The 23,136-nt window shown below is 42.3% G+C and overlaps 1 protein-coding gene across 2 annotated transcripts in view; it reads left to right on the top strand.

The window, feature by feature from the left end:
• Positions 1–23,136, top strand: part of OSBPL9 (oxysterol binding protein like 9) — a 197,765-nt gene that overhangs the window by 143,618 nt on the left and 31,011 nt on the right. For both annotated transcript variants that reach the window (XM_029618434.1, XM_029618433.1), the window contains 3 exons: positions 15,219–15,312; positions 19,700–19,795; positions 20,716–20,875. In XM_029618434.1, coding sequence (XP_029474294.1) covers positions 15,219–15,312; positions 19,700–19,795; positions 20,716–20,875 — 350 coding nt within the window. The remainder of the gene's footprint in view (positions 1–15,218; positions 15,313–19,699; positions 19,796–20,715; positions 20,876–23,136) is intronic.

Raw genomic sequence — 23,136 nt, 5'->3', positions numbered from 1 at the left:
ACAGTCCACTCAAACAGTGATAGATTTATGAAGAACGAATCCTGTGGAGAACTGGATACAGATGAGTAATTTTCTTGTACTTTATCACTCAAGTGAAAGCATAATTAAAATGCCATTTTTTGTAAGTAAACAGAACTTGTTGACACTTGCTCAGAGCATGTTTGTCACAAAACATGCATGGTGAGTGCACAATAGGAATGTATATTTGGATGATCTGAATGTTAAATTTGATACAAATGGGTTTTTTTTGTTTTTTTTTTATTATTTGGGCTGGATCATCCAAATTGAATGGGCACTGTACCCCAAAAAAAATCCTTTTTGGCTCATTTGGTTCAGTCCCATTAAAGTCAGATGCAAAGCTGGTTGCGGATGGGACAAGGAAGGAACAGGACCAATTATATTTCAGCACTTTCAATCAGCCTCTACTATCTGTCTGCTGCATGGTTTAGTTAACGTCATTTTTTTGTTTAAGTGAAAGCGAAACAGCACTTTGATCAGCAGGATCTGAGAGGGAAGGCAGAGATTTTAAAGCGCTTTGCTTCAACATTCCAAAATTAAAGAAAAGATTAGAAAAAAAAAAAGCTTTAATTTAGAAGAGAAAGTTAAGATGTGTGCTTACAATCGCTGTTGCGTCCTAGCTGTGCTGCTAGCAGCAGAAGAAAGTGTAACCCTTTGTCTGATGGTTACAGTGTAATTATACCTAAGCAGGGTAAGACTGCACTTCTACAGCAGGCAGGCAGTATCTGTAAGAATCATACTGAAAGAGATTGAATTTTTCTTGAAGCATACGCAGAGTAGTCAGTGACTGACTGCGATGGGGCAGATTACTTTCTCTGTGTAAAAGTCAGTAACTGTATTAATTCTTGTGTGTCTCTTACACTAAGGGCCTGATTTTAATGCATTTACACACACAAAACTGGATTTTACTCGAGTAAATGCACTTTTCTCAAGTAAGTGGGCTTTTGAAAATTGCTACAATATATGCCATTGAATTGTCCATAGGATTTACTCAGTAAGTGCACTTTATGTGAGTAAATGGCTTTTGAAAACAATAGTTGGTTACATTTACACACACAGTTCCTCTGAAAATGATCTCCTATGTTGTTGTGTGAGCTTGTGCTCCGTTGCATGACTCTAGATATGACAGTTTGGGCTCGTCATGTTCCCGGTGTGGCTAATGGTGTAGTTGATTCTCTTTCTCATTCCAAGTGGGCACTGTTTCGCAAGCTCGCTCCAGAAGTGGCCCATGCGGAGCTTCTGTGCTGCCTTTCATATGGAAATTTGGTTCCCAGATGCATGGAGGCTGCTGTGATCATCACTAGCCCTATTGCTTGGACAGGTGATATAAAGGGCACTAATAAGGTAGTGTCTTTCCTTGCATCCTTGGGTTAGCGATAGAGGCTCGTTCTGGATGTTTTCTTGATATAGTTTATCGAGAAGGCGAGAGCAGATGGTGTTTCCAAGGCATCGGTATCAAGACCATTAATGGGGTTCTCATTTTTTATGCGGGCTCATGGTTGGGGCTTCCCGATGGGCCATTTTCTGGTCCAGTGACTGTTGCTTGGGTGGTTCAGAAGTGTAGTGCGCAGCCTTGATGGATGGCTGCCCATTACACATGATATCCTGTTTAAGCTATGGGATGTCTTGTCGAACATTTGCAGGTCTCTATATGAATGCTGTCTTTTTCACATGGCTTTCGTACTAGCATTTTTGGGGGCTTTTCAGGTTAGTGAGTTGGTGGCCAGGGAGTCAAAAGGGACTGAGCTGATAGGGCTGTTTAGCTAAGCATGTGACCTTGGATATCGATTCAATAATTCTGTACATTCCTAGATCCAAAATTGATCTGTGAAAACTGAATTTCTGTGGGCTGTCCTGGGTTTCCATATGTACCCAGTGGCTAGTTCGTTGGCTTTTTCTCAGATTTGGGCTGCAGGGGGCTCTCAGTTCTTGGTCCATTCTGACCTTCGCCCTTTGACTAAATATCAATTTGCTATGGTTTTAAGGTCTAGTTTGTCTGCAATAGGGTTGGATGCGGGTCAGTTTGGGACTCACTCGTTTAGGATTGGAGCCGCAACTTCGGCGGCTCGTTCGGGCTTATTGAGCAGGTTAATTCAGAGGATCGGTAGATGGAAGTCTGATGCGTTTGAGGGTTATGTCCATCCAGGGCCATAATGAGATGTGTGCATTTTACTGATTGTTTTTTCTTTTCAGGTACTGCATGCTTGGGGCATAATGCATGGATTATTGGACATTCTTTTGTCGTGTGGGCCTACAGGCATGCATGTGGACACCCATATGGGTCTCAGTTGGACTTAACTGAGAGGCATGATAGTTCGATGGTTGGGACACAGGGGAATGCTTTGGGACAAACTCCTCCCATGTTTGCGAAGGGGCTTGAAACGCTTTGGGCAGCCATGTATGCTGATTATTCATTTAGGGAGGACTGACTGGGGTAAAATATCAGGACGTAAATTCATCAGCATTGTCAGGAAAGATTTAAAATGGAAATAAACATTGCTACTGACTGCTGTAATTTGCTGGTCCGATATAATTGCAAGGCTGCCTGAGATGAGCAAAGTGATTTGGCACAGGAATCTGGTGAAGGCTAATCAACAGATTGATGCTTGGCTAAGATTGATGGGGGGATTGACATATCCCTTATGAGTGGTCATGGGTTTTGGGGTCGGGGTTGTTCCGAGAAGACAGGGTTCATTTGTCTTTTATAGGATTGGACTTGTTCTTGAACTCATTTCAGGAGGCCTTGGAGGATTTATTTTGTTAGGACTCGGGGGCTGTGTCTTTGGGGGTCACAGGTGGGTCACCTGTGACCTGTTTGAGGTTTTCAGTGTATTGCTGAATTGCCTGCTGACTTGACAGTGGTTGGGTTTGAACACTTCAGGGAACAACTGGGTGCAGTTGTCCCCATACGGCTCTTTGCTGGGCGGTGGCAGGGGTCGTGGGAGTTTATGCTATTCAGGAACATGCAGGTCTGATGGCCTGTTGGTGATCATCTTGCTGGCTGGAGGCAGATGTTCACTGGGGCTCCTTAAGTTTGGTTCTGGTGGGCTCGGTACCTTGGTTGTTCATATAATAAAACTGCGGCCTATTGATTCCACTTTGTTGTCTGTGTGTGTGTTTGGTTCTTTGTAAAAGGGCGAATGTGGAGGGGGAGGGAAGAGTATGTCCTGGCTAGCCATATTAGTGTGTATGGCTAGCTCGCTCTATGCCTTACGCTGTTCATACCACTGTTGTTGCTCTTTGCCCTGCTTTTGCTGCCTTGGGTGTTCTTAGCTCTCGTGAGGTACTCGGGTGTTGTCTCCTCTTCTGTCGGCAAGTTTCATAAAACTTGGATGGAAAACTTCAAAGTTGGTCAAAAATAGGTTATATGGCTTTCCCCATTGACTTTAGTGGAAACAAATGATCAAATGACCTAGTCCAAACCGTACAAAACTGAACAAAAAATCTGAACTAAACCAAAATGTTTGCCTGAACAGCCCTCGTGCATCGCATTGCTCTTCGAGTTGCCTCTGTTATTTATTAGCAGATAGAAATGGACATTCTGAGGCCCTCTTTCTTTTTAATTTCTGCTTTTCTTTTTATTGGCCATGTTTTGTTTTATTTTTCATCTGCCAGCTTTGTTTCATCTTTGCAACTTGTTTTTTCTTACCAGGACAGACTAAATAGAAACCTTTTTCCTCTGGCAGCACTCGGTGCATTGCAGAGCACTCTGTGAACGATCCCAACTTCCCTTTCTCCTGTAGAAATCTGAAAATAGGGACTGCAGCTTTCATGTTCAAAGGTTTTCATGCTATAATATCTGGTCCTTAGAATTAACCATTGGGGTACTAGAATCCAAATCCATGGAGTACAGAGAAGAGTTGCATTTAGTGACATAATAAATAACAGTAGATAAAGACCCAAATGATTCATCCAGTCTGCCCAGCTCCGTGCAGGTGGCCCCCATGTCTCTCTAAGGTTGTAATTAGTATTCTGTGCAGGTTGCCCCATGCCTGCTGTTCATGGTTGTAACTGCTACTCCATGTAGCTTGCTCCCAATTGCAGAAATTTTACATCTAAAGTTAACACAGGTTACCCTCGTTTCTTAATTTCCATCCTCTAACCACTAAGATTCCTTTGCGTTTAGTGAAGCAACGCATCTCAAAAAAGAAATAGTTGCACTGGAGAAAGTGCATAGAAGGGCAACCAAAATAAGTGGCATGGAACTGCTGCCCTATGAGGTAAGTTTAAGGAAGTTAGGGCTGTTCAGTTTGGAGAAGAGACTGCTGAGGGGGGATATAATAGAGGTCTACAAAATCATGAAAGGACTTGAACAAGTTAATGTAAATCAGTTGGTTATTCTCTCAGATAATAGAAGGACCAGGGGGTGCTCCCTGAAGTTAGCAAGTAGCTCATTTAAAACAAATTGAAGAAAATTCTTTTTCACTCAGCACATAGTTAAGCTCTGGAATTCATTGCCAGAGGAGGTGGTTATAGCAATGTAGTGTAGCTGGGTTTAAAATAAGGTTTGGATAAGTTCCTAGAAGAAAAATCCATAAACTGCTATTAATTATTAAGCAATAGTAGCTTGAGATTTATTTAATATTTGCCAGGTACTTGTGACTTGGATTGGCCACTGTTGGAGATGGGATACTGGGCTTGATGGACCCTTGGACTGACCCAGTATGGCATATCTTATGTTCTTAATGACAGTCGTCATTGATCTTGATGGTTGGTTAAATGTATAGTGGGATAACTGGCATCAGATCCAAAAGCTCAGGATGTTTAGTATAGAGTACAGTTATTACCAAATTAACTACCAGCAGACTCACATTATTCCAGTCACTCTGAAATGGCAGGAAAGAGGCCAAGAGTGACTTTGCAGCTTGGAGAGGTGATTGCCTTTTAGAAGTCGTGCAGATCTGTAAGGTTCTTGGTTTCCTGGCACAGTTCAGGATGGATTCCATGCCACATTTTATATTCATTTGCAGCAAGCTTGAAACAAGAGCTGGGCATCAGCAGGAAGGTACATGGGCAGACTGACAGCGGAGGGCCAAGGAAGGAAATATGTGCGGTGTTATGGTATAATAATAAAATTCCAATAATATCCTGATTAGATGAGCTTAAATTAATTAACTTTAAATGGTACTGTATTCTTCAGGAAAACTCTGATACACAAAACAATATTCCTAATTTTTAATGCTTTTTTCATTTGGGAAAACTTTGCTCTCTTATGCATTAATTATTCCCTACCCGCATGCTCCACCATTTAATAAATATTGCATGAGAAAGGCAGGTATTTATTAAATATAACAAGGTTATTAACTGACTACGCTTCCTTACATGAGATATCATTAAGTTATATACAATGTATATCTGCAACCACCAAATGATAGCAGGTCAATCAGTTTTTTATGTTCCATTAACAATTTGCTGCAACTGTCACTTTGGTACTTTTTTGTATCACAGTTTAGGAATATTACTCTAAATACCTGCAATTTCTTTTTTAAAATCTTTTAAAGGAATTCTTTACTCTAATAGAATTTTAATATGAATTTACTGATTGCAGGAATGTATTTATGGCTTCTCTGTGATGATCTCTATGTGGGAATCGGCAGGTCTCTGGTCCTGGAATTCTTCAGTGCTGCTTGGCTCTGCTCCCTGGATCTTACTTTTGGCTTTTCTCTTCCCCATCCTGCTGAATCTGCAGCGCTGACTCTCGATCTGGCTTTATTCTGTTCTTATTGTACTGTGCAGGAATTGCATGGTGGTAGATCACATGTTGTGTAGTGATCCAGTCACAAAGAGAAACATGAAACCAGTTTTCTCTGGTTCTTGAGATGGAGGGGAGTTTCGGCTGTTCTAGTCATCTGTTTCCTTGCAGGTGATGTGGTCATTTGCTGACTGTTATCATTTCTAGAAACTTCAGTTCCTGAGCACACCCAGATCAGTCCAGACCAGTGGGTTGTGCATTCCTACCAGCAGATGGAGTTGGAGAACAAAAACTTTGGGCATTGCTACATAACCGAGAGTGCCACCTGCAGTCCCTCAGTATTTCTCTGACTCCAGCAGATGGTAGAGGTGCAAACCTGCAGTCTGTTAGTTTAAAAAAAAAAAAAAAAGAGGTTTAGGGAAAGGGGTTTTTCCCCCCCCCCCCCCTAGATTAGGCTAGTTAGTAGTTAGCGGTGTAGCTTCTAGAGATGTTAGGCACCTTCGTGGGCCATCCCTCAGTGGAAGCCGGGCGTCCGGGGGGGGGGGTTGGACACCCCTTCCAGAATCTCACCCGCAACGGTCCAGTGTCTCGACAGCCAGGGGCTCCTGGTTCCCTCGACCACTGAGGAGGCTCCTTTCACTCCTTTCTTCAGGTCCCGGGACTTTTCTGTGTAAAGTTTCGTTAAAAAAAACAAAAAAAAGAGTAACTGAAGCCTCTTTCAAGGTAGGCGGAGTTGCATCGGGGGACGGGCCATGCCGTTTCATTGGCAGGCCAGTCAGAGTGGGGAGCCCCGACCCCATGGGTCCTCACGACGGCCCGGAGCTCTGGGTAGGTCAGCGGGGGGGAGGCCTTTGAGCGAGTGCTAGGTCGCATTTTTGCTATTTATGGCTCCTGCAACCACACGAAGGTTTCCCGGCTTGATTTTTTTCTTTTTTCTGACGACCGCGTGGCTGCTCGGTTCAGTCTGTGGCACCCTGACCCATGATGGGGACCTGCCGCGTGTGTGGCACATCATGGCAGGCGCTAAACTCTAGTTCCCTTTGTTCTGCCTGTTCTACAGGGCAGGAGGGAACTTCCTCGGGGGGAGCATCAGGCAGACAAGGGCTCCGGGCCACGGTCCTTAGCGGGGGAGGGTGACTCACGGCAGGTGCCGCAGGAGGAGGATGCCCCTCCCATTCCATCCCCGGTGGACCAGATTCTTAATGTTGGGGATGACCCTGGGCTACCGGACCCTCCTGTTGGGGGGGGGGGGGTGTACCTATTCAAGGGAGTTCTGTCCTGAGTTTGTGCTGCTACTGCACCAGGCGTTCCTGGCTGGGAAACAGGCAATCCTTAAGAGAGCAGCACAGCCGGATGCTTTGGGGCCTCCACTGAAGCGGGTATCCATGGGGTCCCCGGACCTCCATCAACCTTCACAGGCTGAGGCCTGATCCACCCCCGGGGCCTGAGTTGAGGATAGGTTGCAGATCTCGCTCGGGGATCCCTCGAGCCCCAGGGTGGATCAGGATCCAGGACTCACCCAGGATATGAGTGATGGGAACCAGGACGGACCCGGACCAGGATGACCTCCCACCCTCTGAAGGCGATGATCCTAGCGTGGTGCGCTTATTTAAGCGAGAAGAGCTTGGGCCTCTCATTCCCCAGATCTTGGAGGTTCTGGGGATCAAGGTTTTGCAGGAAGAATCAGACAGCGAAGGAGTCAACCCGGTCCTCAGACATTGTCAGTACTTGACCTTTAGTTGTAGGTTATTATCAGGAAAAATGCATGGAACAATAGGGAAATTAGTCTATCCTGCTAAATGCCCAGGCCTTATGGGCCAAATACTCAAAGATATCCGGTTATCTTAGAATGGATATTCAATAGTATGGGCTTTTGTCTGTCTTGGATTTTCTTTTGCTGGTGCCTTCTTGGACACTATTGCGTTGGGTGGGGGAAGATCATATAATCAATTATTTGCATTCTTAATTTCTTTAGTCATTTCTCTCATGTCTGGATCATATAATATTCTTGCATCAGTATAATTAATAATTCAGTACAAAATATTCTTCATCCTACAGTAGTTGTCAGAAGAAGGTAGCGAGTTGATGGGTGGATATGGAGGCAGCCAGGTGCCAGGATGAGGATGCGACTGCACCTAAGCTGCTATTTGAAAATCTGTGGCAAGACCCAGATTCTGTAACTGCAGAAAATTGGGTTTTGTACTGATGTCTCTTCTGTGTGGGCAGAAGTTGGAGAACAGCAGGGGGAAACTTAACATCAGCGCCAAGATGACCAGATAGGTCTACATCATAAGGGACCAGCTGGTCCAGTCCCAGTTTTACCCCATTGTATGCATGGAGATGAAGTCTTGCTTTTATTGGGGAGATCTGGTATTCTCTAGTAAGTTGGCTAACTTGTCCTGGATATTCGGTGGGAATATCCCCAATTAGTTATCCAGGTAATTGTAGCTGGATATTCTTTTGAATATTGGTGGTTAGGTATAAAGTTATCTGGTTATGGTAAGCTGGATAACTTTAGACAGACGGCTGTATTCAAAAGAACACAGTCTGTTAACTGGTGAACTGCTAGGAAAAATTAAAAAAAAAAAAAAAAAAAAGGTTGTGAGCCTCCTGGCCCAAACAGCTCGCATCTGCTCTCCCGCCCTAGCTCTAAAGACACTGTACTGCTGGGTCGAGCCTAATCCCCGCCCCCCCCCCCCAAAACCCCTTCTACCGTTTTTTGAAAAAAATACACAGATCGGGTCCGTGCTGGTCTCTGCCCTTTCCTAGTCCCTGGTCTGGTACGGTTGTGTAAATGTTTAAATCTGCAGGGCCCCCTCGTCCCTCCCACGATCTCTGTACCTTAGTGTCTGTTGCATCTTGGGCCTGGCTTCCGTCGTAACTGCTTAGCGATGGCAGAAGTGTCAGGCCTGCATTGTGGGAGGCTGCTGCCATGGTCCGGGCTGAAGGTTCAGATGAAATTAAAGTTCAGGGAGGGACCTAGAGATTCAGACGTTTAAAAAAAAAAAAAAAAATGTTCCAGAGCAGGAGATGGGGGAGGGGCCAAGACCTGCACTGATCCTGACGCATGTTTTTTTCAAAACTAGAATGAGTTTTGGGGGGACTGGCAGGGCCGAGCCTTCAGAGGTAGGGTTGGCGAGGGGAGGGGGGGTGCTGTGATGGGGTTTATTTTTTCCCTTCCTAGCAGTTTGCCACTTAACTGGCAATATTCTTTTGTTCTTGAATAAGTTTAGACCTGCCCTCAGGCGCATCTAGAGTTAGCCGGATAAGTTATTTAGCTATCTCAACACCACCCCAAAATATCCTCAACACACCCCTTGCTTATTTGGCTAAAAGCTAGCCAGATAAGTCATTAGCCAAATAAGCAAGGGAAATATTCAAAACTAACCATTTAGCCAGATAACTTATGAGTTTGAATATTGACCCCCTCCATGTATGCCGTGGGATAAATCCAAGACTGGCTGTGCTTGTACAACATGGAGCTGTTTCATCTTAAACATCTTGTTCATTTCTATACAGCAGGGGTGGCCAACTCTGGTCATCAAGAGCCACAAACAGGCCTCCGTTGTATGCAAATCTATCTCATGCATATTCATTGTGCATATCCTGAAAACCTGGTCTGTTTGTGGGTCTCAAGGAATCGAGTTGGCCATCCCTGCTGTAGAGCCAGCTTAGAAAATTATTGGCAAGGTAAGGTTTGCCCCTCTCTGACTAAGGAGCCCTTCTGCAGGAGAGGACCACAGGGATGGTAATTAGAGGCTCTGTAAATTTTGAGCATTGTTGATAGAAGTGAGGAAAAGTAATCATGGAATGTCTTGAAAAATGTAATAATGCTCCCCACCCCAAATCTCAAAAAAAAAAAAAAACTGACTAAAAATGAGGTTTTTCTTGTGTGTGCTGAAGCGAAGTCTGGACACTTAAAAGTAGATTTTTAGATTCCCACGCGTTTGCCAGCGCGTGCACCTGGATTTTTATATTGACATGCATAAAAGGGGGATTTTAGTAGATGCGTGCAGTGACACGTTCGGGCCTATTTCCCTGTTCCCTCTCAGTTCGCCCCTGTAAAGGAGCAGACTTCCTAAACCCCTGAAAGCCCCACTGAGTACCCTAATTTTTTTAATTTAACTACTTACCACAGTCCGTAGTAGCAGCAGCAGCTACTTACGCGGTCATTGGATCTTGGTGCGTGCTTTTGTGCAAATCAGACTTAATGGCGCTGTCCCGGCCTGCCCCTTTTTTTTGCGAAATCCTTTCCAGTGCGCGTACTGAGAGATACGCGCGTGGCTGCGGTCCTCTTAAAATCCGCGCGGCTTGCGCACTTCCCAGTCATGCATGTATCTCCTAGATTTGCCGCGCGCAGGGCTTTTAAAATTCGGCCTTTATTAAGGTAATGTAGATTGAACTTTCCAATTATAGTAACAAATGTGAATTCTGGAGGTTCTGGTTGTTTGAAAGCACCTTGAAGCTGTGAGTAAATACTTGTACTTTGCTGTCGAAGGCTCTCAGTTCAGTAAACTCAGTCAGCATTTGTACCCCTGCATCTCCAGCACCGTAATGTACAATACGGTTATGTTGTCTTCAGCATCTTTCAGACGGTAGGATCTCGCAAAATGCTTTATACTAGCAGGATAATTAATTGCTGCAGTGCAATTTATGGATCCAGGAATGATTTGTTTTTAAAAACTCCATGCAGCAGCAGCTTATTCTGCACGAAGATTATTGATGTGAAAGGAACAAACTTTCCAGTTGTGTGTATAAATTAGTCCTTCTGCTTTCTATTACTCATATTAAAGTAGCACATTAACATAGTAAGTGAGCTCCTGACTCTTTTTTTTTTGTTTTACCCTTGTTTGAAAAGTAATTTAAAAGCTGCTAATCTAGTCTGTTGACTTCCAGTTTTAACAAAAAAGTGTCAGCATAGACAATGCAATCATTTTTTACAGTACAAGAGATTAGTATACAAATATTTAGCACATTTGCAGCCTGTAATAGCACCTTCTGCCACCTTCTAGTTTGCCTCTATAGTACAAGATGGCAGGCCTTTGGATTATTTTGGTCATGTTTTGTTTTGTTTTTTTCAATTCAATGCCAAAGGAATTCTGGGATGAGCTCAATTCTATTCATTTTAAGAAAAAAAATGAAAACTTGGCTTTTCACAGAATGTTATGGGGAAACAAGTTGATGGCTAGATGGTTTGGATCAGGCCTTGTCTGAGAGGTAGCTACAGCCATGACTGCTTACATTAATATTCGTCTTTAGTTGGAAGTTTGGTCTAGGAGTATTGTATTTGACTTTTGTAGGATTTTATTCGGTAAGATGTAATTCAGATCTCCTCTCTAGGGAGGTAGTGTAATGGGCTTTAGGACATATGTTTTTTGATTATTTGGATATTTTATATAGTTGTATTTTGTTGTGAATTATACTGTAACTGGCATAGATATTGAATGATTAGCATGTAATTAAATTTGAATAAATGGAAGTATGAATAGTACTCTGGTATATGTGTGTATTTGTAGATATATGTATATATAGAGTAGGATTTAACACTAGCAACTGCAAACATTTAGCAGAGAAAACCTAGAAAATAACAAACTGTAATCTCTGCATTATATTTTTGTGTGCTTTCTATGTGTTTGGGGTGTTGCGTGTCTTTATGTATAAATTGAAGAGGATTCTATAAATGTTTCTAGGGCTCAGTTCAGGGGCCTTGTCAGTCTCTCTGATGATGGTTTAACAAATCCATTATCTCGTGCTTCCACTAATGCTGATAAAAAAACAAAAATAATCCCCACAACAAACTACGTTTTCCACGCGTTTCTATTTTTTTTTTTTTTGTTTTGGTAGGAAGTGGGCCCTAATGTTAAGGAAAGCAGCACTTTAAATCTGGTGCTCCCTCCCCACAAGGAAGATGGTTAAGGAGTTACCCAAAGTCAGAAATGTTGGTGTACCGTGGCAGCCTGAAGTGGGGAAGCCTCTCTTGTAGCTGTTTAGGCCGAAACCTAGGCCGTTGCTTTCTCTTTCTTTTTCACTTGAGAATGTAGGTGGTCATTTTCTTGTTTCATTAAAACTGCAGTAGATGACACTTAGCAGTGTTCACTAAAATATTAATCAAGGTTTTTGCTGTATTTTTCACACCCTAACATGAGCATAGTATTCTACCTCCTTTTGAACCGTTTGCGTTTCCCCTGGCAGATGGGAGCAGTGTTCATTCCTGTAAATGGTCAGCTTTGAGCACTTGGCCTTCTAGCTTCAGGTGAATGTTACTGAAATAGAAACTGTTCCAGATGAATAACTTGGTTATTGTGAAATGAACGAAGCATGCCCTGAATATCAGGGGTTCACTCTGTCTGGAAATTTAAAACCGAATTCAGTTTGCTATAATCCGACTGCCTTGGTTGTCAGTTCCCTCATTAAAATTTCAGTAGATTGGCTCTCAGCTAAAGTGTAGAAAGTATTTACTAAAATATTTATTAAGATCTATGTGATGACAAAGCTTAACATAAACCCAGGGTGACTTGTGATTTCCAAATATTTTTGGGCCTGGGCAGGTATGTTACCTGTCCACAGCAGAAGTGTTGGTGAACAGATCTAATCACCGTAGGAGAGGATAAATAACCACAGGGGAACGTTTTCTCAAACACATTTCATTTTTCCCTAAGAAAAACAGTTAAAATTTTAAATAATTAGGAGCTGTAAAAGTATCATTCTTACTTCTGTCAGTTATTAGTACTCAGTGGTTAGAGGTGCTACACAAGAGGAGGACGAGGGAGCCAGATCTACTAGCTAATTAAATTTTAATTGTGCATTCTATAAACAGATTCACTTTAGTAAAAATGGGCCCTGTCGTGGTGCTTCCTTTCTGTCAAACTCAGGGCAAAAATTACCTTTCATGTTCAGAGCGTACAGAAGAGAGAGCACATGTACAATGCGTGTCACTGTGAATGCTGTGTATTTTGTATAAGCACTGTCCACATTACTTGGCAAACTTGAAGTAAGTCCATCAGGACTCAGAGATCAATATTCAGAGGCTTTGCCTGGCTGACATTTGGAGTTAGCAGACAGAAGCCAAGACTGGAATATTCCCCTTGCCAAGCAGATAACTTCGTGCACACAACTCCTTGTGCGCACAAAATGTATCCTGAAAAAGCAGTGGTGGTGGAGGCATTCTGGTGTGCGGCTTAACTTCAGCTGGTGCATGCAGATACTGAAATGCAGTGCAGCTAGAGTTACACACACACACACACACACACACATCTGGTCAGAAAAATGCCCACCCTAAAGTCATCCGGATAAATTATACACACAACTTGAACCAGATCTATTCAGCAGCAGACTTTTCCAGGTAAGTCCCACTGAATTGGCTTGCCCAATAAATGATTGCGAGTATTAGAGTTGATCCACAGTGCTGCAGCTCAGTTAGTGACAGTGTTACTCCGCTGCTCCGAATAGAGAGAGAATTAAATTTTACTGTCTCTTTTTTATTTATTTATTTATTTATTTAACAGGTTTTTATACCGACCTTCATAGTAAATAACCATATCGGATCGGTTTACATTTAACAAGGGTATAACTGAAGTAACAATTTAGGTAAACTATACATAACAAAAGATAAGAATAAGTCAAAGTTACAATCAACAAGGAATAGAGAACTTGGAAACTTAAAACAAAAGCTGGAAAGAAGGTAAAGGCTGTAATAATTATAAAGTGATATGATAGTGAATACTGGTTAAAAGCTTAAAAGTGCTTTAACCTGGAAGTGCCCAAGTCCATTTTTCGTGAAGCTAATAGCCAAAGTCCGGGTAAGAGTACAGGGCCACTAGGTTAGGGTTAGGGTGTATCAGAAAAGGCTTGGTGAAAGAGCCACGTCTTGAGTTTTTTTCTGAAAGTTAAAAGGCAGGGTTCCAATCTGAAGTTTGATGGAATGTTGTTCCAGATAGATGGGCCTGCTATCGAAAAAGCTCTGTCTTTTATGTGTAAAGCTGCCTATGAAATAGGCTGTCTTTCATCTTTAGTTAATCATTGCATTGCCCCTAGGCAATTCTGATCTTCCAGTCAACATTTGGTCATGGTTCCATCTATCAAAAGCTTTATTTTGCAAAATATGTAGAATCAGGAATCTTCTGTGGCGGATCCATTGCTATGGAATTCGCTAGAGACCAATTTGCATAAGGAGACAGAATATGTGTGTTTTAGGAAAGAATGAAAAGCTATGTTATAATCAGGCATATGGGTAAAGAGTTTGATGTTATGACTCTTTACTGTTTTATTGTGTGTGATTGAATTGTTTCATGCAGGTTGGTCAATAATAATTGGATGCCTGTGTATATTTTGTTTTACTGTGAATGTTATCATGTAATCAGTACTGAAAACCAATGTTGGAATTTGACCTGATAGAGATTTACTTTGAATTGTGGACGCACTTATAGGTGAATTTAGAGCAAGTATTAAAGGTAGTTTCCACATGCCTCCATACCCTATTTAAGTACATTCTCAAGAGATATATCTTAAGATGGCACCCCAGCACCAAACGGCTAAGGATGTGTGTGATTTTCATGTGAGTTTCAGGATGAAAATGAAGGTCGGTGTGCAGTGGCCTTTTTGGAAATATACAGCCTGTGCGGCAGGGGAAAACCCTTAGCTTCCTTGCATTGCTGTATTTACTAGCAGCTCTATGGTAACTAATATGCTGCCACCGGTTCTGTAGATTGAAACTTGTGTGCCCTACAGCTTGGGCCGAGTACAAGCTTTAATGTTAATACGAATCAGTTTTGTAAATAAAAAACAAAAAGTGTATTTTCTCTTTTATAGTATATTCTTTCTGATCTCTGTACACACTCCAAGTTTGACCAAAAAAGGACAGAGTAATTTTTAATCTCCTTTTCTTATACTTTCATAGGCATTTCTTTTCCTTTTCCCAATGGTACAGAATCCAATTGTAATATCTTACAGTAAGAAGCAGTTCAGAATACAATTAAAATAGACAGCTTTAGGATGGAGTGCAAGAAGTAGATTGGAAATCATCAGCCATGTCCATAAGTTATAGTAAGCAAAGCTATACAGTTCAGAAACCAATTATAAGATGAAGAGTAATGCAGTGCAGAAAATAGAGATCACGAGGCACATTTAACATTCTAAAGCAAATATTTCTATCAGTTCGTTAATTAATGCGCATAGCTACATTGGGAGGGTTAGGTTCCATGTGTGTGTGTTAACTGAATTCCCTGCTTGTAGAAATTGTTTAAAAAAAAAAAAATCTATGGCTGCTTTTTTTAACTTTCTATGCATTTTTTATATCATGGCAATTTCTAAATTTCTTCATAAGAGAACAAGTTTATACCAAACTGAAAGACATTAATAAGAATGTCACTACAAAGAAGTCTGCGTGTGTACTCGTCTGTCTTTTCCTTCTACTGTGGTAGTTTGCGTCTGACAGTGGAGCACATTTTACTGACATCTTACTCCAGGGTGGTGTGTGATGATGATTATTTTTGTTTTGGTCTTTCATCAGAGTACAATTAATCCTGTGGATGCAATATATCAGCCTAGTCCCCTAGAACCGTCCGTGATCAGCACAATGCCTATCCAGACCGTCTTACCTCCAGGTACTTATTACCACAAACATTGTCAGCTAATATTCCTCCTTTACTAGGGTTTTATGTTGCATGTATGACATTTTATTTATCTATGTGAGATGCATGTAATACAGTGCCTTAAGTTTTTTACACCCTTGTATATTTTTCACTTTCTGATGTCTAAAAATTACAAAGCAAAATGCATTGCAGTTGGAGTTTGTGTCTCTGATCTACACAACACACTGTAGACTTTCACTGTGAAAGAACAATTATGGAAATATTCCAAAGGTAATTTAAGAAAATAATCTTGATTGCATAAATCTTATACATTCTTAAGACCGTTCCTTGCTCAGCATGTTTATATCTTCAAATTCACTTCATAGAACAGAAACAGCTTGATTCTTCCTCCACCTTATCTACTGTGTCTGGACCCATTTGGCCTCTATTTAACTTACTATGGGCCTCGTTAAGGCATTTTTGGAACTAGGAGTAATTTGGGTTTGCTATGATAAAGGGCATTCAAGTATGTTGTGTAGATCAGTGAAACACACTCCTGCTTTAATGCATTTTGATTTGTATTTTATAGACAGAATGTGAGAAGAGTGTACAGGGGGGTGAAGACTTTTACAGGGCACTGTGGAAATCCACCAATTACACAGACTGAATAGGCTTTTCCTCTGCAGTTGTGTATGTCTGTGTGAATCTGTGATGCTGCACTGCTGGGTAATTCGTTCTTTTTTAGTGCTTATATTATATTTATGGGGATAAGTGTTTGCAATGCATATGGGCACTTTTAGTTTGCAAACATTGCAGCCCTGTTTTCAAAGGGACACTGACCGCGATCTTCCCTTTGGAAATTAGCAGATGTTAAAAGCGGTTGAGTGTTTTGCACCTGTCTGTGCTGACGGTCAGGCGGGGGTAAAATAGCTCTCCCGACCTAACACCCCCCCCCCCCCTCGGGAAAGCCTCTTTTGAATCCATCTAAAAGTATGCATAATGTAGCAGTCCCTGTGTACTGTTAGGCAGAAAAGGCACATTTTAAACCTGCCTGTTTACCAAGGTAAATGATTTCTCTGAGGATGAGCAGGATGAAAATTCCCTTGGTGATTTCATCGACTGCAGCCTGTGTAAACCTTAGAGCGCTCTCGATGAGCATGTGTGGAATATCCTGCACCGGTGTCATGCGGGGGTCCTGTCCATTTCTCTTCATCTGCAGTTCTTGTCGGACATGTTCTGTGAGTGTCATTGCACTTCAGTCTTTTCTTGTGACCCTTTAGTATGTGCAGAAATGTGGCTTGTTCCCAGGTGGTTGCTTCTATTCAGGTTTACTGACGTTCTGAAGTTCTCTTTCTCTGATGTGCCACTCTGCCCAGAGTTTTTTCTTGCTTTGTGTGAGGCCTGTTAGTTTTTTTTTTGTTTTTTTTTTTTTTGGGGGGGGGGGGGGTTTGTCATAATTAAAGATTGTGGTGTTTGATTTCTCTGCATCCATTTTCCTCAGCATAGAACAGAAAAGATACAGTGGTTTTAAGAAGTTTCTTAGCATACAGACAGGTGAATCCAAAACCAGTGGGTTATGCACCTCTACCAGCAGATGGAGACGGAGCAAAGCTGCCATCCCAGAATATATACCCCTGCACCGACGACAGCCTGTCAATATTCTGTCTCCAGCAGATGATGGACGTGCCTCACCCTACTGGGGATTGCTTTAAGTTTAGAAGGAGAAAAGAAGGAAATTTAATTTGCTCCGCTCTCTTGTGGTGATACCATTTGGAACCCTCCCTCAGTCGAGAATTCCTGAGTTGATATCCTTGAATCCCTCCCTCAATTGAATGCCTTGGTCCGGTAGCTAGTTTTCAGCCGGCATGGACTTAGATTTAAAAAAAAAAAAAAAAAAAAAAAAGCTGATAGGCAGCTGAAAACAAGCACGGTGGTGATGGTATATGCCCTCTTCCCCTGCAGCCAGAGACCGATTCTGTTCTCGGCTGGGACGGGCTGAGCTCAGGTAAAGAATTAAAAAAAAAAAACCCCTATAATCGGAAAATGAGTTTTTGTAGGGGCTCCTCTCTCCTTCGGTCTCTGTGCTCAGTGCACTGATTCAACGTTCGTTCCCGCCTCCATGGGAGTTTGGGGGATGTCGGCAGGTTGAGCGGCCTTTTGGCTAGGATGTACTCTCAGGCTTTTCCTTGTTCAGCGTGTGGTAGGCCGTGGCGGCATTTCGCTTGCTTTTTTCCTGCGCATTAGGCTGCCCTCTTCAGTACCGTCGGATTGTGCAAGTGCTTCCAGCTGTGCATCCAATTGTGCACCTAGTTGGACGCTTGGTTGGGAACCTGGCGAGGTGTCCATCTGTGCACCCATTCACACGCTTATCTGTGCACGCAAACAGCACAGCCTTGTGGGAGCCAGTTTTTGGGCACCCATCGAGGTACAGTGTTGAGCGGCTAAATTTTGGATGCCTCGTCTTTTGCTTGCTGGACACACTCCTCAGATGCTTATTTTAGCATAATGATAGACTGACGGAGGCTATAGCTAAGAAACCTAAGCGCCTTACTCTCTGTGCTGCTTGTCATATTCGAGCTTCTCAGTCTGGCGATCCCTCTAACTTGTCAGCGTTGCTTGGAAGTTCAGGGGGAATTGCCTTCATCTGATTTTACTAAGTCTGGTTCTTCCCAGCCTGATGTGGGACGGCGAAAAGAGCTGCCAGAAGGGTCGCCTGACTTTGAAGCTCCCCTAACTTGTTCGTCAGTGGGCTTAGGACAGGTTTTAGCATGGATCCTTCTGCCTTTTCTTGGGTAGAATTTTTGCAAGGACTACAGTCTTATTTTTTCTTCAGGTGCAGTCCTCTGCCCCAGCCACTGTTACCAGTTCTGGATCGCAGGCAGTGAAACACTGCACGCCTGGTGCTGCTGGCAAACATCGGGGTATGCCTAGATCGGCCGCCGGTCTACCCGATGGAGACCCAGATGGCAAGATGATGAAACCAATCTGTATTCCCTGGAGGATGGGGAAATTCCTCCGGGATTGGAGCCATATAGAACTATGTTGCGGTTCTTCCATAGAAATGAGTTACCAGCTCTGATTTCTCAGACATTGAAGATGCTGGGAGCACCTGGGGCTGAATCCGCATCTGTGTGTTATCAGCATAACTTTAATGCTGGTCCTGATGGAAGAGCAAGTCTGGAGATCTTAAGTTTTAGGGATTTTCAAGACTGCTGAACTACAGTATATACTGGGGGGTAGGAGAGATAGTATGACACTATATACCCAGTTACACTAACTGCCGTAACCACGTCCTCTGGCAATGAATTCCAGAGCTTAATTATGCATTGAGTGAGAATTTTCTCCGATTTTTGTTTAAATGAGCTACTTGCTAACTTCATGGAGTGCCCCCTAGTCCTTCTAGTGTCTGAGAGAGTAAATATAAGATTTTATTTATTTATTAGTTTTTCTATACCGCTGTTCGTAGAAAAATCACATCTGTTTACAACTTTGTTAACAACTGCACAATTAAAAACATTTGAATTTCCAATTACAAATCATAACCATAAAATACATAAAATATTTAAAACATTTAAACTAAACAAGAAGTTGTATCATAGGTCCCCCACAAGTGGCCACAGTTCGTGGTGGTGTACAACCCAAACAAACACAATTAATAAAAACATAAAATTTCATAATATACAAAAGTAAAAATAATTACTTATCTGAACAGATCACTGTAAATACAAACATACATGTTCAGCAACCTTAAGGTAAGTTTACAATAAAACAAAATGCCTTTTATGCACATAAAACTGGGTTTTATGAACATAGATAGCTTTGAAAATGCAGCCCTGTATGAACAGTATAATACGCATTGGACATCCAATGCTGCTGTTTCTGTTTGCATATTGAATTCTATCGCCATCCCCCTTTAAAAAAAAAAAAAAAAAAAAAAAGAAGAAAGTGGCATACTTCCAAAGAAAAGGGCAGTGGTTTACTGCTATTCTGAAGTTTAATTAACCCAGCATCATTTCATGGTTTCTAAATCCTTTCATCTATCCAATCTTACAAAGCTTCTTTAGCAGAATTTTCATTTTCTTTATTAACTGCAATTTATTGTGATTCTACAAATGCATTAGGCTGAATCTTCCTGAGTAAATCTAGATTTTTTTTTTTCTGGGGGCAGGGGGGGGGGACAGTCAGATTAAAGCCACCATCCAAAGCAGACCCTGATTACGAATATTCAACTCAAATTTACTCCGGTAGAGTCAGACCAAGTCTACGGAGATTCTTCTGTCCCAGCTGTGTAATGTGCAAGTCGCAGTGTACATACGGGAGAAACAAAAGGGCATTGTTCAGTTTGATTAAGCTAAAGTTGTGACAGTATAGTGAGAACAGTGTTCTCAGCACTTGACTTTTGCCTTCTACCCTCTCCTAGAACCTGCTCAGATGTGCAAAGCAGAGCAGCGTCCATCATCCTTACCAGTTGGGCCTGTGGTAACATCACTGGGAACGCCAACACCCAATAGTACAGGTATGAAGCCTTTCATTAGGAAACCATTTTTTCTGAATAAAATTGGTGAATATGAGAATATATGTCATTTCATTTATACTTAGGGTACACATACGTTTATAATAAAGTATTTGTTACCAAATCCAAGCCCAGCACTGCTGTGATGGCAACACCTACTCTCTGGCCATAGCTGCATCCTGCTGTCTTGGTGACATGAGTTTGCAGCTGATCTGTGTATGGGAAACTTCTGTGTGTAAGTGCTTGGTGACTCTCTAATGAGAAGGCTAAACATCCTAGCATTTATCTGTGCACTTTAAACGAAATATGGGGAACAAAAGCTACCATTTTTTAAATTGTATATGAAGAAGAAAAGAGATTCTTATTAATTAGAATGTTCCTTCAGTAAGAGAAGAAGAAATCCCCAGACTTCAGGAAATGCTTAAAAACCCTCAGCTGAGCAGTGATGACATAGATGCCCTAGAGCACTTACACACATGGGTTCAACCTGAAGGTGGGCCCATTTATCAAGCGTTTTCCCATAGACCCTTGGTAAATTGGGCCCTGTGTGACTTTAATCACCAGTGGCCTGATCTCAAGTGCTGCTCTGGCAACTCTTCCCCTCCCAAAGAGTGGAAGTGACTTGAGAGCAGGGATGAAACTGAAGGCAAGAAATGAAGTTACTAAAGCCAGGAAAAGGTGCAACAGAATTAGTAGTTGTTACGGCTCATATTTCTCCTGCAGACCTTGCTTTCTCCTAAATTGTGCTTTTAATTCCTTTACTGTAATCGCAGCAGCCATTGAGACAATGTTAACTTTAATTTATTTTCATCAGTGCTCATCTCGCAGTCCCTATGTAGCAAAGAACCTTTTTCAGAAAAACGTTCCTAAGCTTTACCCAACCTAAAATGTATGGGTTTATTTTTTTTCTTTGCCTTCTGTAGGAAGTGGGCAGTCTGCCCCTAGCAGCAGCCTCACCACTCCAAGCCATGTAAATCTTTCTCCAAATACGGTCCCCGACTACTCTTACTCCAGCAGCGAAGATGAATTCTATGATGCTGACGAGTTCTACCAGAGCAGCTCTTCCCCAAAGCGTTGCATAGAGTAAGCAGCCCGGACTGCTGGGCCTCATCCTTATCCACATGTACTTCTCACAGAACTGTGAATATTGTCCATTAAAAATTAGGCAGCATTTTTTATTATATTGTGCTTTTAAAGACATTTTGGGGCTAGTTTTCTACCATCATTCATAAGGTAACCAGCAAATAAGACCATAAATTATACCAGTTTTCAAAGCAAGACTTGCTGTCCCCACTTTTCAAAATTATCCCAGCAAATCTCTCTGAAAATTTGGAAATCCAAACATATGCAAACCCCTCTCCAGCTCCACCCCAGGAATGTCTCAGCTCAATCTGGGTAAACATGCACGCATACATGACATATATACAGAAGTTTACCTACATATCAGGCAGGCAATTTTTGTAACAAGCCATTTCTGTGCGTAAGCAGAATTCCCTTTGAAAATTACTCTCTTGCTTTTAATGTGTAAATGGTGTGTTCTGTAATGAGTTTCTGGACAGCGTTTCTGTGATATGGAGGTAAAGTATGTCATTGTTTTATATGTGAAATTCGTGTTGGATGCTTGTTGGATTAAGACATACTTTGTTTTATTATTATTTTTTTTTTATTTTTTTTTTAAATGACCAGGCTGTCTCTTCCTTTCCCTTTGGGCTTCAAGGTTAGTTGAAGCTTCATTTGCACCTATTTGTGTTTATATCAATTTTATCCCACCTCTCCCCCATTACACCAATCCAAAGCCAAGTATATCATGCACTCTGAGTCGGCCCAGTAGGTTTTGTCTGTTGCATGATGGGTGATGCTGTCAGTGAAAGCTACCTCTGCAGGATCTCTAGCTCCAGCTGCCCTGTGAAGAGAAGCGAGGCCCCGGAATGAAACCCATGTCTCCTGCTTCCTTTGTTTTCTGCTACAACCCAGTCCAGAATGATTGAATTTAATCCCCCATCCAACTGATGGAGGCAGAGCACTAGCTTTTTAAGAAGTTTTAAATGACATCACTACATGCATGCAGTAAATGACCAGCAAGCCAGTATTGCCTTCCTCCAGCTGATGGAACAACTTCTGATGATGCAGCATGTTTCTTACCCTTCTGTTTTTGTAATTTGGTCAAATTTTTAAGCTTTAAAAGAAAATAGAAGAATGGAGTAAAAGATTTAATTTTATTCTTGTCATGCACCTTACATTTCTTCAAAGTAGCGAGCCAAGTTTAACTAACTCCCCATCTCCTAAGAAGGATTATTGGTAGAACTTATCTGATTGGAAAAAACCTGAGTAAGAGAATCTTCTAGAAAAATTTTAAATCCTCCATTTTCCATAAACCTTAGTTTTTTGCCTAAAAAAAGAAATACCAACCCTGATCATTTAAAGTAAGCCTGGGGGGGACTTTAATATGGAGGGAGCTTATTTTAAAGGAGCTCTGTCTAATAGAGCTACAAGAGGGGAGAGAGAAGTGATAACCAAAGAATAATATATTTAACTAGATTTCTCTCTCCTTATGGCTGAGCGCAGACCCTGTGGCAGCAAATGCTCCATAACAAGCAGATGGCTCAAGTTGTGCAGCTGCCTCCACGGAGAAATTGAAATGAAAGAAAATAGTAATGTGGCACAAAAGGCTAAATTAGGATCCGTAGACTCAGGAAAAGGCTCACAAGCAAAATTACTTGGGGGTAGATTTTTAAAAATTGTGCACGCGCGTCCATGTGCATGCGGTACCTGGCGCGCACACATGGACGCGTGATTTTATAGTGTGCACGCATGTTATAAAATGCCAGGTCGGCGCGCACAAGGGGGGGAGGATTTTTGCAGTTACGCGTGGCGACGCATCGGGGCCTTCCCCAGTTCCCTCCCAGTCCGCTCCAATTAAGGAGCGGACTGGGAGGGAACTTCCGAACCCCCTAGCCTGACCCTCCCCCTATCCCTATCCTAACCCCCCCAAAAAAAATCATTAACCTACCTTTTGCGCCTGCTTCGGAGCAGCAGCAAGTTGCGTGTGCTGGCACCCTGCTGACACGCAATCCCCCGGCACAGCGCCCCCCCCGCCCCCCCCCGGACCACCCCTTTCACAAACCCCAGGACTTACACATGTGGCTGGGCCTTCGAAAATTGGCCTGGCACCAGTAAGGCCACCTACATGCGTAAACCCCCGGGTTTTACACGCGTAGGCGATTTAAAATCTGGCCCTTAATGTTTTGTTGTACCCAGAAACAGTAGAGCCCTCAAATTCAGCCGTTGAGACTGATGTAGCAACCATTTTAAAATCTCCTCAGCTGTGTACCAGCTGAACACAG

The sequence above is a fragment of the Rhinatrema bivittatum genome, chromosome 10, assembly GCF_901001135.1.
Source record: "Rhinatrema bivittatum chromosome 10, aRhiBiv1.1, whole genome shotgun sequence".
In the NCBI taxonomy this organism is placed as follows: domain Eukaryota; kingdom Metazoa; phylum Chordata; class Amphibia; order Gymnophiona; family Rhinatrematidae; genus Rhinatrema; species Rhinatrema bivittatum.
Note: the sequence above shows the minus strand (reverse complement) of the source record. Positions and strands in the feature narration are given on the sequence as shown.